The sequence below is a fragment of the Egretta garzetta genome, unplaced genomic scaffold, assembly GCF_000687185.1.
Source record: "Egretta garzetta isolate BGI_Z169 unplaced genomic scaffold, ASM68718v1 scaffold427, whole genome shotgun sequence".
NCBI classification, from domain to species: Eukaryota; Metazoa; Chordata; class Aves; order Pelecaniformes; family Ardeidae; genus Egretta; species Egretta garzetta.
Window position 1 is genome coordinate 209,814 of NW_009260345.1, and position 13,087 is coordinate 222,900.

A 13,087-nucleotide genomic window follows, 5' to 3' on the forward strand; every position below is an offset into this window, starting at 1 on the left:
TATGAGTCTTTCACTCGGCGACATCTTCCCCACACATCTTCCCAGCAAGACACGGATCCCACGTCTTGGATGCAATGGCTCACAGGAGAAGCTCCCGCTCCTCTAGCCTGACCGTCCCTTCCTCGGCTGTGCCGTACCATCAGAAGGCTCTGGAGGCAGAGGAAGAGTTTGTGCGCTCAGCTGTGTGCTTCAATAAAGTGCATGTCGAGACAAGACGGTGGACGGCACTGCTGGGCAGCTTTGGGGTTGAAGGCTACAGGGTCTTCAGTTGGCGCCGGTTCCACATGCCTCGCTTCGAGTGAAACCAGTGGAAAAAGTTTCTCAGGGAGAGACGCTCCACTTCCAGCCCAGCCTGCAAGATCCTGGCATAACGGAGAAGGTTAAATTTAGGGTAAACTTGATCACAAAGATACTGAGGGGTTGGCCCCAGGAAATCTCTTTTAAGTCATCCTGCTGTCAAGAGGCTCCAATCAAACTGAAGAGTCCCGAATAGCTCAGACGTATCTCATACCCACAAGCAGGCATCTAATGACACTTGCTGAGTGTTATGAGAGCAGGGCTGGTGGGGAGGGGGCTGCACATGCCAGGCTAGGAGAAAAGACAGCTGGCAACATGGGATTGCTCATGACACTAGTCTTTTCTGCAGTTACCTGACAGAAATGACAGCAAAGGCAGGCCCCAAAACCTAGAACTACAAACCCAGAGGCTGACAATTTCTACAGCAGAGATCCCTCATCATAAACTCCTCAGAAATTGTAACGATACCTTGTGATCTTTAAAAGTCTCTATGACAGTTGCTCTCCTGGGCAACTGCTATATGTAGTATGGGAAGTCTGAGGGACCCAAACTGGACCCACTGTGCACGGCACCGCTTGAAGAGGATAAAGTCTTCACGATCACCAGTGCCTGATCTGCCCATGGCTCCTCTGTTCCTTTTCTTAGAGGCTGTAGTAGTGTATTTTGGGTCCACTCGCCCACTAGGTTTGAGGTCAGGACATGCTCAAAGACTCTCCCTCACTGACCAAGCTTATGGTGGCATTAGTCACCTCAGTCTCCTCAGATCCCCATTCCCCTGGTCATGGGTCCTCCAGGATCAAATGGGTCTCACCTCCTGAGCACGTGAATGATGACAAGGGATGCCTACCTGTCCAGGAGTTCCCAGTCCTCTCCTCCCCAGCGGTCCCGAAACTCTTTTGTGTTCATGCCTCCAATCTTGTCCAGGTCAGACTTGTATATGCCCAGGAGACCAAACCCATTCACCTCCCAGTACCCTGAGGACAGCACAAAAGAGGCACAGGTACGTTGGTGCTTTGAACCATTGACGACTCCAGCAGGGCTGCTGGAGTGAGACTCAAGATACTTTCAGCACAATGTGGACGCTAGAAAGTCAGCTCGCCTCACATCTCCTGTCTGGCAGCACAGTACCTCATCTACCTGGACTGTCCCAGCTTCAAAGGGTTGTCTCTATGCCTTGGATGGCTCAGGATGGCCACTTCTGCTAGAGGAAATCCTACGGTCAGATGATCTGTGCCGCTTTCCTCCCCCTGACTTGGCTTGGTTTCCCTCACCCCTGGGCTAACAGCTCTCATCAGGACAGGCTGTGCCCCTTAAGAACAGAGAGAAATGGGCAGAAAAACAGAGAGAAATGGAGAGAAAGGAGTAAAGGAGGGGTTTCCCAAGGTCCTCAAATCTATAGAGAGCCGTAGGAAATGTCATATAAAGAATTCTGCTGGCTCTTTGATCTCAAACTCCAGGTACCTGACACTGTTAAACCCCATGCCATGTCTAAAGCACTCTCATCTAGCAGGCCCTTGAAGTACCTTAAGCTCCAGACCTTGATAGCACCGGAGGAACAAATCTAGAGGTGGCAGGCACCCTCCTTCTTTCCCCACTCCGCGAGGTCTGAGCCAAAGAGGCTCCACTCCCTCTTACCATCAGGCCATTGCGGGGACATGCCGCAGTGCAGCCTCATGACCATGGGTGCGAAGGCCATCTTGCCTTCCACGCAATGCTTCCGGATTGAATCAATGACTCCAGCTGGGAAGTGGATGTGGAGGTCGCACAGGAAAACGATGCTATGCGGGTCCTGGAAGTGACCACACCAGTTAGGGAAAAAAATAGGTTGACTTTAAGTAAGTCTTTCTTGAGGGACACGAAGACAGAGATATGGGAGTGAATTAAAGAGCCCTTTGTTGCTGGATCAGAAATAGAGATCCAAGGTGCTGACAAAGTGGCCATTTGAACAATGGGCATGAAATACTATGACTATGTCCTGGCAGAGCCAGTATCACAAAGCTGCTGCCGCTGATTTCCCTCCCGTCTGATAGTTCCAGCAGGTGGGCCAAGAACCAAATGGACCACAGGCTCCTTGGAGTAAAGGGTGAAACTCTTACTCTGGAGGTAGAGGAAACACATCTATGTTTGATCTGGTCTGCAAGGCTGTTCCCTTCCTTAAAAACCAGCATGTTCAGTATGAAAGGCAAGAGGTAGCACCACACACATACTATCCACCTTCTTGTCCACCCTGAGTCCCCCAAGCTTACCGTCACGAGGTCTATCCCCGCCTGCAGCCCAGCAGAACGCTCAAAATTCCCTGTCAGCTTCAGGTACCGATAGCTGGGGGTCAGATGGAGAAAGAGAAGTTCAGTGTGTGCACACCAGCGAGCACAGAAAGCACTGCGGTACACTGTGGGTGTCACGCTACAGAGCTGCCCCTCGCTCCTATGCACCCTCCCAAGGAGGAGGAAAGCCTTTGCTGTATGAGTGCGTGAGCTCAGCACTGCTCCAGATCCCGGTGTGCCCTGAGGGTCTTCCCATTCACGCAGCAAGGACATGGCAGTCCTTAGCAAAGGTCTTTTCAGCTCTAGTCCAGCTCTGTCCTAGGACTAGACCTGTTACTGGGAACCTATGGCACGTAAAGGAAAGGACCAGCCAAGGCTGGTTCAGGTCAGAGTAGAGTAAGCCAGACAGTTATTCCAGCAAGCGGAGTCCCCAGAGGTCTCCATGCTCTCTGTCCTACTTCTTAAGGCTTTCTTGTCTTCTCTGTCCTCCACATGCCCCATAACTGTGAGACTTGCTTTCTGTCCTCTCTTGCAAACTGGAATAAAAGCCAGGAGAAACGAGATGCATCTGGATGGATGACTGCAATAGGTACTGCCTTACAGTTTTATAACACAGTTATAACAAGTTTTATACAAATGCAGTATACATGTATGTACATCATAATAACAATACATGCAAGGTCTGCATAGATGTCGTTTTTGGGTTTCCAGCTGCAGGAGGCTGTGGCTGGTCAATACACAGAGATTGACAGATGTGCTCTGTTTGCAGGTGTATGCACGTGAGCAGTTTTTTGTGACCAAGCAGTACCATCACCTGTGCAAGGTAGACCTTTTCAGAGCCTTCTCTACATCCATGTCATTGCTGCTGTAGTCCGTGATGATGACGTTGAAGTACGGATCCTTAGTGACTCGGAACAGCTCTTCCATGTCGGAGATGAACTGCAGCACCCAACGTGCCTGGTTTTTCACTGGTTGTATGGCAAAAGGGAGAGAATCAAAGTACAACTAATTTCAAAGACGGCATGGCTTCTCAACAAGCAAGGTTTCTTGCCTCCCCTCAAACCCCGCTAACCTTGCAGGGATGCTGAAATAGCCCCAGCCTGAAAACTTGGAGCAAACAGCCAGTGTATGACAAGAGTTTTCTCTGGGCTTACAAGCCATGGGCGTTTGGGCCCTGTCATATTTCTGAGGGGGTTTAACTTGGTGGGAACAGAAATTGGAAGTGACCCAAATGAGATAGTTGAGGCTGGCCCAGACCTGCTGTTCAGGCTGCCCCCATGGGAAGCGCCCACTGTGCCATCCCTCGACATCCTGGGAAAGCAGGTCCCCCTCACCTGGCACCACGAAGTGAACCATGGCACGGTGGTTCCAGGAAAAGCCCTGGGGCCAGCACAGCTCCGGCTCATTTGCCACAGCCATCAGGTGCCGCCGGCGACCCCAGGCCAGGTTCCTCATCTTCCTCTCCTCCTCCTCATCGCTGCCAATGCCCTGCCACCCCCGTGCAAAGATGTACTCAGAGAAGCGGACGAGCCGTCCTCCCTGCTCCAGCAGCTCCAGCTCCAGCAGGTAGCGGCTGCCTCGCATGCGGTCCTGGCGTTTCTCCACGTTCACGACACGCTGCAGCTGGAACCGCCTGCAAAAGATACAGCTGGGGTGGGCATGGCCCCCATTCACCAGCCCCTCTCCACCTCCAGCCCCTTCAGCTCTGACAGGCTCCTTCCTCCCGGCTAGCACAAACCTTTTTGCCCCTAGCTCGCCCCCGCTTTGCTGCACTGCTTCCGAAGTCCCATGGGAAGGTTTAGCACCTGTTTCCTAAATCCACAAGCATGCGGGATTAGATCTGGGATTCCAGCCAAAAGAAAATAGTTGGCAAGGGAAATGAAATAAAGGTGACACAGAAAATAACAAATGTGCCTGAACGATTGTAGGGCTGGTAGCGAGTGTATCCAACACCTCCTACAACAGTCTTGGCACATGGGGTATGTTTGGGCTAGTGAAATGGACTGATGACAGCTAATCAGCCAATAACACAGAGTAGGACTGAGCAATCATACAGTGAAAACTGCGGTGAGCTGTAGGTTCAGAATGGCCAAAACAGGATGAAATGCCAGGTCATGCCCTTTCGGATCATAACAAGAGTTTCTGCTGTAAAATGGACGCTCATCAGTTAAAAATGCTGAGAAAAGCTCTCATGTACTTATCAGTTACACTGTGACTGTGACTGATGCGGCCCTGAAAAGACAAAAGAGAGCTTAAGATGTAGCAGGAGAGCTACTTCCAGCGGGCATTGGGAACTAGTAACACCCATTCGATAAAACATCCCAGATATCGGTCATTTATGTACAGGAAAATTAACCCAAACGGAAACCAGCATGGAGAAGACAGATATGAAAATTATGGAAATAGAGGCCAACTCGACAGAAGGGTGAGGATTGTTGAGCTTACAGAGGCTCAGAGGAGGTACGTCTGTTTGCCCCAAAGGCAATCAAGGTGGTAAGTCTTGAGGGAAAAAAAAAATATCAAGACCACGTAAAACCAGAGTACCAGCAAAAGCTGATCTCTAGTGGGCCATCAAAGCAGCGAGGAGCTGAAATGTCTTCCCAAATCTAAGATCTGGAAATCTAGCTAGTTTTAAGATGGAGGTGCACACATTCAGGTAACAGTGTAGGGTACTTGGCTGTCTCTGAGGCCAGTGTACTGATCCACATTATCTGATAGGCCCCTTCTGGTCCTATGTGCTAAGTGATTCACAAGCTGAGATGTGGCAGACATCAAACCACACGCACAAGGAGCTCCAGTCCTACTTCATATCAGCAGGGTTTCTTAATCTTCAGCTGGTAAAATGCTCCTATGTGCTCTCAATACTTACATTGTGCCAGGGCAAGGAGGAAGCCAGCAAAAGGCCACTGATGCCAGCTGGATGGAAACCTCCAATCTTTCACTTTTACTGCCACCAGCTGCCAGAGGGTTACGTTCAGCCCCCAGACATGGTCTGGTGTCCAACAATTCCCATTTCTCAGCCAAAAGAGGTTCTTAAAGCCCAGATCCCTTGCCTGAAGTCTTATTTCCCACATCTAGTTTATCCTCCGATTCCCACTAGCTCCTCACATGACAGGTACTCCCTATGCAGCATGGGACACCAGCTTCGGGACGCTGCCCCTTGGTTTTTACACTGTGCCTTACCCTTTACTTCTCTGGTTGAGCTTCTTGAGGAAGACACGTGTGATTTCCAGGGCCTCCCTTTCTCTTAGCAGCAAGTTTCCTGACGTGTTGCATTTCAGGTCAATCCAGTCTGTGCGCAGCATATGGAAGTCCAGGTTGCTCGCGCTGAAGGTCTGCTCCCAGTTCACCACCTGATCAAACACTGGTACGTAATCGAAATCCTCTTCATCTTCCTCCTCTGGCTCCCCATCCGCCTCTTCCTCTTCTGCTGCCACAGGTCTAGACTTGCCCTTCACAGGAGATGCCACCTGCACCTCTCCCTCGCCCACGTCCCCACCATCGGCCACCTTCTGCACTGCAATGTAGGACTCCACTTGGTTCAGCCACTGCGGCAGCCCAGGCTGGTGGCTGGGGCTGGCAGCGCTCACAGCGCGTCTGCTGGCTTTGCCAGACACCGGGCCTCCTTGCCTGGCTGGCACGGTGCCTGATGGCTGCAGCCCATCCTTAGCGGTGCTGAGGTCTCCTCGAGGTCTCACCCCTTTGGGAATCATGACCCCTGAGTCCCTGGGACCACCGAGAGTCTGCTCCCTTTGAGACACAGTCCTAGGAGGAGGGTTCGCCTTTTTGACAGGCGCTCTCCCCTGGATAGCCCTGGCATGCTGCGGAGGGCTCCTGGAGTTGTCTTTGACACCAGCTTTTAAACGGGGTCTCTTCATTACTGGGTTCCTCTCTCGGCCAGCCTGGCTGAGGCTTTGGTTGGCAGAGGCCGGCGTGGCTGATTTGACACCAGACCTCTTCATCCTTCTCCTCTGCAGCCCCTCTCTTACGTTGCCACCCATCACTGAGAGGAGCCGACGATGCTCCCGGAGGGAATAGTCCTCGTGAACGTTATTGCTGCCCACCACGCTGCTGGGAGCGTTGCCTGCTGGCTCTGCCCTCCCCGTGCTGGGGCGCCCGGGGGGACTGGTACTGTCCACGTCCTGCTCCGTGTACTGCAGGTCATCCAGGTTCCCCTCCTGGGAGCCTGCGGGAGTAATCGCAGTTACACCTCCATCATCCTCCCGCTGCCTTTCCCATCCTGACCCAGGCACCTGCCTCGTCGGGGGCAGCTCCTTCTCGCCTCACCTCAGCATTGTCTCTCCTGCTCAGAGGGACAGGGATGCTCTTGGACACAGGAGGTGTGCTCTTGCTGGTACCAACCTCCCCAGCACCTATTAGTCAGCATTGCCAAAGCCTGTGGAAGGGTCTAGCTTTGCCTTTCACTTTTGGTCTGCCCAGCTTTGCAGGGCAGGTGTGAGCATAGGTTGCCACGCTGCACACCTTCAGCTCTGTCACTTCTGCCCACTTTTTTGCTGGAGTTGCACCTCAGCTAAGCTGTGGGGCCTGAGAGGTAATTGTCATGTTGTTCACTACAGCCCATGTTTGGTGACTTCCCAACCTGCCCTTAAGAGAAGTGAAAGTGGCAGCAAAAATCCCCCCCCCCGCCACAGCAATCTGGCAGGGAAGGGCTGTGACTTCCTTGGCATGGAAAGTCAACAGCTTCCTTCAGCTGGAGCTGGAAGATCACACACAAAAGTGACTGGTAAAAGGATCCTGCATGCTCTGATGTTAGGGTCCCTACCTGGCTGCTCAGTCTTTTCTCCAGAGTCCAGGCTCTTCTCTGGCCGGTCCATTTTCATGTACTTGTAGAATCCAAATCTGCAGAGGAAAGGGCAAAACACAAGTTTGATGAAAGTTACTTTGCCCTCTCCAAATAAATCATAGCCACTGCTTCAGAGGTGATGGCCCATTACTCTGATTACATCTACCCAGCATCTCTAGATCCTCCTTTCCGATCATCACCATCTTTCGGATCTTTGGGCAATCAGACCTTACTCTGCACTGTCAAAGACATCAGCTTTCCTTGCTTCTCATCCCAGCAGCTCAGATATTTTCTCAGAAGCACATGAGGAAATCCCAATATGAGTATCCTGAAACACTTCTTCAGCCTCCCTTAAACTGTTCCTTAAAGCTCACTTATGATGTAGTGCTCCCAAAGGCAAGTCATCATGCTGCAAAAGCAGCTCAGGCAGGTAATTGCAATGATCTCCCTCTCTCTTCTCTCGCACCACCACAGTCTGTGTGCTGGCCTCATATGCCTGTGCTTCAAGCTTTTGGGAGGGATTTCCAGGACTGTTTCCCTCCATGTGTGCTTGATGCAAAGCAAAACAGGCCCCCAGTTCCCAAATCCTGACACAATACAAATAAATTGTCAAAGCGATAAACCTGGGTGGCACCTTCCAGCCCATGGCAGCAACCTTCTCCATCCTTCACCACAAACCCCAGTCCCAGGAGTTCCCTCCCAAACCTATGATACGATCTGTTGTTCCAGCCCTCAAAACAGTCCTGTAGGGAAGACAAAGATCCTGAACACAGGGAGGCCACCACCAGTTATCTCACCGGAAGGGTGACTCTCCTTATCCCACAAAAAAGTTCTCCTGAACGGAGGGGAGTCCTCACGCAAGGTGTCTGGCTGTGGCAGGGGGGAGTGGCAGTTCCCTCACAGGGCCACCGCTGGGAGCCGGACCCCAGTAAAGTTGAATGACATGCATTTAATTCCCCCAGGGAGATGCCTGGTGGTAAGCATGGTTTGGCTTTCACAGCAACAGCCATCTGGAGGCTCCAGCTGCTGGCAGGCAAAGTTTGCTGGAAATCCATTCCCTGCTGTAGTGGAACAAACATGTTCTGACCCAGCTTCCAGGTTAACAGGGCAAGAAAAGCAGTTTCCCTTTGAAACCCAAACACATTTTCACTTAAAGGGAGCACAGGTTATCAAAAGAAACTATAAATGCTTTAATGTTTTGCAAGGCTTAGGGGAGCTTTAAGAATTAAGAGTCCTGCAGAAGTGAGTATGAAATTCCATCCTCATTCCAGCCTTCAAACCATCTCCTCCCTCCGGGCTAGTGAATCTGCTTTTGCAGCATCCTACCTTTCCAAGTAATAAGGGTTTTCCTGATAGAAGCATTTGTTGTCTTTCTCCATGTGGCTCAGGCGGCTGTAATCATTTGGGTAAACAAAGGATAAATGAACCTGGGAAGAAGGGAGGAAAATAAAGTAAAAAACCTCATAAATGCCAGGTATCAGTCACAAGGTGACTCAGGCACAGTTGCAGGGTGACCAGCCCTTTTGAGAGGGAGCAGGGGTTGCTCATTAACTATTTGCCTCTCCAAGGCACCTGGCCGCAGATTGTGAGAACGGAAAACAGAAGGAAGCGTGCTGGGAGGTGTGCAGGGGTGTGCCTTTTTCTCTCTCTCTCTCAGCATCTGCCTGTCCATCTCTGTAACTGTGCCACAACAGAGAAAGAACTAGCTGCGAGAGAGGTGGGCAAGTCCTCCTGAAGAGATGCGGGGGACCACAGGACCCCAGAAAGCATGTGGGAAGACCTCCAGGCAAGGCTGAGGGAGCCAGGGCCACCCAGGATGCAAGTCCCCCAGGGAGCGTAGGCTTGCACTGGCATCGAGGGAGGGCACACCGTGCTGGTGACCTGTCCCCAGCAGACCTCAGCCTGCTCTGCTATGCAGGGGATTAATCCCTGCTATGTTGCATGCCCCACAAATGTAAGCTCCCTCTCAAGACCAGTTTTAAGCTTGTCAGGGGCTTTAGTACTCCATATAGACTACAGCTCACCCCATGGAGAATAAAATCCTCGGCCACTGTGAGGCTCTGTGTGATTTGAGGTCTGAGGGGCTCTGTAAGATGCACACACTTGTACCCCAGTGAGTCCCGTGAGCAGTGCATAGCAGCTCTCTCCCTTCTCCTCGTGTTGCCCTCTGGCAAGTACTGGGATGCTCGGACCTGAGCAGCAGGTGGTCAAATCTGCTCAGGAGCTTCAGATCGGTGGAGGTCCATAGTTAATGGGCTCTCTCTCCTTCCTCCTTGCGTTCCCCTGGGCAAGTATTTGCTCAAGGAATAAAACTTACAAACTGGAGTCCCTGGTAGCGCTGCAGAGGAAATCCATTCACCAGGTAGCTGGGCTTGTATGGGCAGTCTGGCAAGGCTCGGCGCAGGCGAGACTTGCTGAGCAGAGGCACTGAGAAGAAGAAACACGTAGGCAAGCGTTGCTGGAGGAGCCCTGCTGTGGCTGATGCACCAGCTTAGCTACTTCTGTGCCTGGTTTCTATTTATCCATGTGAAACACTAAGATACATAAAGCAAACTATCTTGCACAGCTCATCTCTTTACATTGCTCTGTGGCACCTACGCTAAAATATTATGCCTGGGGATGTCGTGCAAGCTGGATGCCAAGAAAGCGGAGCTGGGTTTAGCCTGTGCTTTGCCTCCTCTAGTGACTGATATTGTGTGTGGCCCCTCTCTTCTGCATGGGGGAGAAAAAAGCGTGGCCTTTGCTAACAGTGGCATAGGAGGACAATCTTTCTCGGCTGTGCTACTGCACGTGCTGTGACAGGCTGCAGCTCCCTCCCCGACTGCTCTGCAAGCCTTACCTTTGTAAAGAGTGTCCCGGGGGTCAGGCTTCAGCATGTCAGCAGGGTGTGCCTTGCTGCCTGCGCCGTCAGCAGGCCGCCTCGTGTGACTGGCCAACGTCTGCGGGATATGCCCGACCTCATCCATCTTTAAAAGCGTCTCGTCTAGAAACCAGGGAGAGAATGGAAGAGGGAGGAAGGGCTAATTTGTCTCTTGTCCCAAAAAATGCCCTTCCCCAGCATCAGCCCTTTCCAAATGGTGCTGCATCCATGGCACTAACGCCATCTCTGGCATTGCAGTGCCTAAATGGTGCTGATCAGGAGCTTCACTGCAAAGACACCGTGGGAAGGCTTTGACTCAGAAAGCCGGAAATACAGAAGCTGTGGGGTAGGAACGTGGCTATCGCTGAAAGCAGACAAACACAGAGGTGAGTAATGGAGGAAAAGAACCTCCTGCCTTGGACACGCCAGCAGCGGCGTGCTGAAGAAGACCTGCGCTGGCAGGAGTTACTGGACACATCTGAATTATTAGCATTAAATTTATTTTAAAAGGAGATAGAAAAGATGAAAGGGATGAGAAACTTGAGGAGCGGAGCTTTCTCCTATGCTGGAAAAGGAGCAGGACCCTGTGGTGAGGCCTTCAGTGGCTGAGGAGGATGATGCTCCAGCAGGGGAATGGAGACGCACAGTAAGCCAGGAGCAACGGGAAGCTTAAATTCAAGGCTGGGTATTGGTTATGTTTCTTCTTGTGTGCTGCTGCCGGAGGACTTCACGTCTCCCTGGATCTTACTCTGAGATGAGGGGAACTGAATAAATATCCAGGAAGGAAAGGCAACATGCTGCGAAGGGCACTGGGGTTACTCTTAGCAACTTTGGGGTACTGAAAAACATGGGAACCCCAAATGAATGGGATGACATGTGATACAGCCAAAGGCTGCTATGGAACAGGGAAACACTGTATGGGCAGAAGGTGCCAGATAAAGATGAGACTGCAGCACTGTGCCCAACCATGAAAGGATCTTCTGGAATGTGAGTCTTCCCTTCTACGGGGATTTAATAAGAGGAAAAGAGCAGAAGGGAAAAGGATGGGGACAGAAGACCTAATGGAAAGTCTAGTCCTGGCCAAACAGCAGGTTTCAGAAAATACAGCAGCAGCTTGCAATCCAAGACACAGCAAACAGATGTATTGATTATATCAGGGAGTCTTTCATGGGCAAAAGTGTTGGCATGGAAAAAAGCCCAGATGTTGGAAGGCAACAGTGGTAGATATGGAAAGGGGGAATGCTGGCAGAGGAAAGTGATGCTGACAAAGCTAGATAAGGATAAACAGGACTAAGGAGCTCCTTAACTGATAAAGGCAGTTAACTGATAAACTTGATACGCTAAGAAGGGTTTACAAAACAGTAGGGACTGGGCTGATGTGCTTGCTGCAATCCAGCAGCAACCTGAAGAGACTTGAGGCTGATATAAAGGAAAGCAGCATCCCCCAATATCGCTAGGGTACCCCATTGTGTCCAGCACCCAGAGGGAAATCTCCTGGAAGTGCTGCAGCAGCCCCTTCTCCCTGGTCATGTCCTGCTGCCAGTGCACCCCCACAGCTCCCACCTTATGGGCCTCATGTTCCCCCTTGCTCTCTGCAGGCACCTCCATCCCGCGTTGCTCTCACATCTGGAACAGTTCAGATGCTCACCCTTGCAGACGCCCCCCTCTGCCCATCCTCACTGCCTCTAGATTTCCCTGACATAATGTTCCAATCTTACTTCCAGTTCTTCTATATGTAATGATGAGTCTCTCTCTTGTCCAGAGGTCTCTCTCCTGACCTGTTTCCACATCTTTCTTGTAATGGTCTGTACACATGGTATTTGCCTAGCTAGACTATGATTCACGGTGAAACACCGCTGATAACATTTTGGAAGAATGGGGAGGTGCTCAGGGAAACCTGTGGTGAAGATACTTACTAGCAAAAAGGGAGAGGTATTGGGAGTCAATGACTTTGAACTTCGCTTCTGGGTCATTCAGTCTCCACTGGAACAGAGAAACACATTAAAATGAAGTGCGTATGGAGTTAGCCAAGCCTGAACAAAAGGAACAGGCATAAGATGTTTTTTCACCAGATGGGCTCGCAGCTTCCTCTTTCCCCTTACTATGACAAAGTTTACCTAGCAGCAAAAGACTGGGAATGAGCCGAGATCCCTCAGGACACATCCAAAGCAGGAAAGGACAAAGAGCTGCAACAGAGACGAGAGAGGGCAGAACTATCCCAAGCAAGCAGAGGAAAGGGTCTTGACAGGGATAGCCAGGGCTATCCCACATAGACGTAAGGAAGGGCTCTGGAAGGGATTAGACACAACTCATGCAAAGAGGAGCTGGGTCTGGGAAAAGAGGGAAATGGTTACAAATGTCATTCCCGAGCTCTGTGGGAGATGCATACGGAGCACAGCCATTTGCACAGACTCACTGCTACTTCCACATGGTCTGTTCCTCTGTCATCCTGCTTGTGCAGCACCTCGAAATAGTACCTGCCTGCAGCTGACAACCTGTGAAGAACAAGGCATCCATCACCAGGAGCATTAAGGAACATTTCTTAGCTTGTCAGCAGACAATGAGTGGAGAGCAACCACACCCATCAAACAACCTAATTCTCGGGGCCAGCAGGGTTAGGACTGCCAAGAAAATCCAGATGCTGACGGTGAGATAGGTAGCTTCCCCTGTGCACCTGGAGCGCTCCAGACCCTTCTCAGTTAATTCTGAATAACTCCCTTTCAAGTCTTGCCTGCTGGGTTTTGGCCTCTGGGAAACCTGGCCAGTTCCAAGGCAGGAAGCTCGGGATACAGTTCACATAGAGGAGTCTGGATCTGCTGGTGGCTGCTTCCTTCAGGGAAGAAAAATTCAGTGTTGCATTCC

The 13,087-nt window shown here is 51.2% G+C and overlaps 1 protein-coding gene across 1 annotated transcript in view; it reads right to left on the reverse strand.

Moving 5' to 3' along the window:
- Positions 1-253: 253 nt before the first annotated feature.
- Positions 254-13,087, reverse strand: part of B4GALNT3 (beta-1,4-N-acetyl-galactosaminyltransferase 3) — a 24,467-nt gene continuing 11,633 nt past the window's right edge. Inside the window, exons 8-20 of the mRNA XM_035898138.1 lie at positions 12,642-12,720; positions 12,142-12,208; positions 10,205-10,348; positions 9,683-9,792; positions 8,692-8,792; positions 7,345-7,421; positions 5,745-6,747; positions 3,896-4,194; positions 3,376-3,529; positions 2,544-2,616; positions 1,933-2,086; positions 1,145-1,271; positions 254-362 (exon numbers count right to left, since the gene is read on the reverse strand). Coding sequence (XP_035754031.1) covers positions 254-362; positions 1,145-1,271; positions 1,933-2,086; positions 2,544-2,616; positions 3,376-3,529; positions 3,896-4,194; positions 5,745-6,747; positions 7,345-7,421; positions 8,692-8,792; positions 9,683-9,792; positions 10,205-10,348; positions 12,142-12,208; positions 12,642-12,720 — 2,497 coding nt within the window. The remainder of the gene's footprint in view (positions 363-1,144; positions 1,272-1,932; positions 2,087-2,543; positions 2,617-3,375; positions 3,530-3,895; positions 4,195-5,744; positions 6,748-7,344; positions 7,422-8,691; positions 8,793-9,682; positions 9,793-10,204; positions 10,349-12,141; positions 12,209-12,641; positions 12,721-13,087) is intronic.